We start from the raw sequence: 4259 nt of genomic DNA, 5'->3' as shown, positions 1-4259 counted from the left end.
GAAGTATTAACAACAACTAACTGAATTTACGATTTCATTTTTTTTTATCTTTTTATCATCAAATTCAAATTACATATTTTGTTCACATTTTAAAAAGAGACATGTATAAAAAAGACTGGAACGTTTCATTGCGTGAACAATATGGGACTTTTGAAACGCATAACAAAAACACAAAAACGTGTCATTAGTAGTCATCCCAATGATCTTGTGCAACTCCATCACAATTATCTCGGGCCGCGCATTCTTGCACTACACAACTCAACACATTTTGTAATTTTTTTGTATTTATTTTGATAATACAGATCATAGCACACGGCACACTTATACTCTAAAAACGACTTGCATTTGTCAAGTGTTGTGTTAATAAAACACTTCTTATTTTCTCTTGTTATCAATTCAACATCTTCATAAATCCAACCTTTGACAATACAATTTGCATAATTTGAAACAGTAATAACACAATTTAAACGCTTCTTTTCATATTTCAAGCGATCTGAATTGATTGCTCAAAATAAAACACCATCGGCATTTCCACATACTGTAACTTGAAACAGTTTGCATTTCTCGGCAAGTTCACCAACATAAATACAATCATTGTTTGTTGTATCAAAACAATACTAAAAAAGCACATATAACACAACTTGTTTCATTTCTAAAAATTTGCAATTTTTTGTCACACAAAAGACATTCAGATTATACACGTCATAACATTTAGCATATTATATGTTGACGTTGTCTTTGTCGTACAACTTCTTCACTTCAATGTCACGTAGAAGATAAACGCATGCTGATGAATAGCAATTGTGTAAGTTCTCTTCAGAATTGTTTTTTTTGTTTTCATCAAATTTGTATTTTTCTTTAAATTAAAAACATTTAAGTAAAAAATACATTTTGACAATTTAATATAATACAATGTTATTGTGTTGATATATCAACACAATAACACAACATGTGTTGATATAAAAATGCAATATTCCATATATAAAGTGCATTGTTTTTCGTTGTTTGTTCTGATTACAACAGATTTGTGATAAATATTCTCTTAACATTTTGCACAACTCAAAAAAAATAAAACCCATTAGAACACATGGTAAATTCATTTTGTGTGTATATAAAACAATTTGGAAGTAAAAACGACTTTCATTAACAATAATCGACTTTTTCGTGTTGTTATCTAAATTTTTCTTGGTTATTTTTATTGTTTATCAGTTTGATATTATAACAAATTTTTAATTTGTAAATTTAAGTAAATTGTATGAACGCTTTTATTTGGATTCAAAATTGTTCCTTTTTTATTCGGCTATTATAAAGAAAAAAATAAATTTATAAGTTTGAAAAATTGATCTTTGTAAAACGATAAAACATGTTTGTAAATGATTATAATAATAAATTAATATTTAAACATTATTAATAATTATAAATTAATGACATTCATGACATCTGGTCCAAATTCGATTTTTTAGACAAAAACAACAAAAATGAACAAGTTTGTTAAACTTGCGCAACATCTAATAACATAAGCAAGATATTTAATCCATTATTTTATTATTAAATTATAGTAACTCAAAAACAAATAAAAAACACAAATTACAAAATTATAATAAATAAACTATAAAAGTATGAAACAATAAATTGAAATCAATCTTCATTAACAACATTAGCAGTTCCACGTCCATCAACAAACTCTTTATTACCATTAACAACTGCGGATACGTCTCTTTGTTCTATAAATGCAGTCAGCCATCTTCTTGTAGCGGGTAGAAGCGGTTCCAAAAACAAGTTTCTGTTTTCGGGACTAGTTCTCAAATACGATTTGAATAAATAAAAATGAACATTTCGCATAGGATTTTTTGTTATCATAAAGTTGAGAACTGCATGTGCAACAATTGAATAGGATCCGTATTTGTTCAATGGTAATTTCCACACATTTCGCATCATTTTAAAAGTTGTTACTAACCTGCCAAATAAGTTCTCGACTTCAATTCGACAAGACGAATGACAATTGTTACGGTTTTTAATATGCCTCCTCTGTATTTCAGTTAACTCCAGATCATTGGTTATTTTAAATGGAATTACACAAGATGGGCAAGAAGAATAACCACCATCTGCCAATATCAACATGTTACTTGGGACACATTTTTCATAACAATAATCTTTAAATAACACACTGTCGTGAACACTACATTCGATTTCAGTCACGATACTGACCACCATACCGAAATAATTGATGACAACTTCCGACTTCAAGCCTGAATGATTATGTTTAAAACTGAAAAATTTTTTATCCAACACAGTTGTCGTTCCGTGTTCAACTCTTTTATTGTTGATTGCCTGATCTCTGCCGTCAACTGCAAAAAAACACTTGCTTTAACTCTGGTATATATTTTCCGAAAGCAGCTGATCTACCAATATCGAAGCTTCGTGTACATTCTGCACATTTTAACACAGAGTCGATAAATATTGTTTTCATTGCTTCACTAAACAAGTCGAGTGCCAGATCAAGCCACTTAGATATATTTGATTCTTTTCTTCTTTTGTTTTTAATCTCGTTCACTTCATTTTCGTAGTTGTCTGGTGAAATGATTTCAATGTTTAAGAATTCAAACAATTCTTTATACCTGTAATCACCATGTAATTGAGTAAGTAACAATAGTAGCAGATCTTCATAAGTGAGTTGGTTTTTCTTGTTAAGAGTGACTACTTTAGTATTTGGTATTGTGCCTGTGAACTTTCCAAGAGTTCTTTCAACTTCACTTTCTCTGTTTACACTGTAATATCCGTTTTTGTATTTCATCAACTTGCATAATTCATCAAAATGATTTTTTTGAAGTCCAGTCAACATTACACATCTTTCGTTGGTAGTTAGGTTAATGGAAAACAACGATTCTTTGTTGCGAATAGTGATAGTCGCAATTGGGGTAGCACAGTCTTCGAGATCAAATTTTTCGTTATCCATTCTCAAAAGGAACATATCAACACTTTCTTGGATTACAGTTGAAGCTCGAATGTTAGTCACAGCTTCCAATCTTATCCGTTGAAGTTGAGTTGTTTGTCTTCTTCTTTCCTGTCTCGACTCCTCAATTGCTGTTGTTTGTTCTGCTTGCAATCCAACTGTTTTCACTTTTTTGCTTCTTTTGTTGGCACAACTGGTATGTTGTGTGATTGAATCTGTGAAAATGGTTCTCTCACAAAAAGTGTTGGAAGTTGTGTTGGCTGTGTCGTTGGCGTAGAATGTGGTTGAAGCACTGTTGATGTCGTTAAGGCTGCCAGTGGTTGACGCACTGTTTTTGTAACACTAGATCGATGAGTGGGATTAATAACCCTCAAAAAACTTGTTTTCGATGTTTTTGTGGTGGTTCGGCGACAGTTTGCCATCGATTGTGGGTAATTATTGGGTATCATCATTTGTTTTACTCGGATCTTTTTATTTTATTTCTATTATTTTATTGATTAATAAAAATGTTATAATTTATAATAAACATATCTAGATAACATTTTGATGAACTTTTAAAAACAACCAAATATGAGTTCAATATTTGAGTTAAAAAAACTTGCTGTTTTATAATATAGTTTTGGTATTCTTGAGATTTTTTTAGTTATCTTGCGCAAAAACAGTGGTTTTGGACCAGAGGTCATCAAAACAAATTTAATAGTAATTTAATAAGTGGAAGTATCAATATAGATAAAATTCAGATAATTTCAGAGCACAAAGGGGCCTAAGAAGCCAAGAGTTTTTTCTTCCAAGCTAACGATTCTGGGTTCAATTCCCGGTTAGTGCATTTTTTGTTTTTTTATTTTGTAAAAATTTTTGTATATAATTATTTATATACAGTGAAAATACGTCTGAAAATGATGGGAAAATAGTTTAAAAATGACAGATTTTATTTTAAAAGGACAAGATTTTTAATAAAAAGGATGAAAATCATAAAAAGTGATGGAGATTTGTTTTAAAAAGGACAGGTATTTTTATTGAAAAGGACAGGATTTTTAATAAAAAGGACGAATTTCGAAAGAAATGGTGATTTTCATGAAAAAGGACAGGAATTTATTATAAAAAGGATGGGATTTTTGTTAAAAAGATGGATTTCAAGAAAATATGACAGCCATTTTTTGAAAAAGGATAACATTTTTAACAAAAAGGATCGATTTTTTAATAAAATATAATTTATTTCCGAATTTTCCCGATTTTAAACACAAAACACAAACAATTAAAATACCATAATCAAGTTTAAAAAAGGAAATCTGATAAGAATAATAAA

The 4259-nt window shown here is 29.5% G+C and overlaps 1 protein-coding gene across 1 annotated transcript; it reads right to left on the bottom strand.

The window, feature by feature from the left end:
• Positions 1–2344: 2344 nt before the first annotated feature.
• On the bottom strand, positions 2345–2956 carry EIN_486660 (hypothetical protein; the record flags this gene model as incomplete). The annotated part of the gene is made up of 1 exon (XM_004255937.1): positions 2345–2956. One exon carries the CDS (start codon positions 2954–2956, stop codon positions 2345–2347), a length of 612 nt encoding a protein of 203 aa, XP_004255985.1.
• Between the last annotated feature and the right edge of the window lie 1303 nt (positions 2957–4259).

Source organism: Entamoeba invadens, assembly GCF_000330505.1.
Source record: "Entamoeba invadens IP1 unplaced genomic scaffold scaff_1105074726715, whole genome shotgun sequence".
Lineage (NCBI taxonomy): Eukaryota > Evosea > Mastigamoebida > Endamoebidae > Entamoeba > Entamoeba invadens.
Note: the sequence above shows the minus strand (reverse complement) of the source record. Positions and strands in the feature narration are given on the sequence as shown.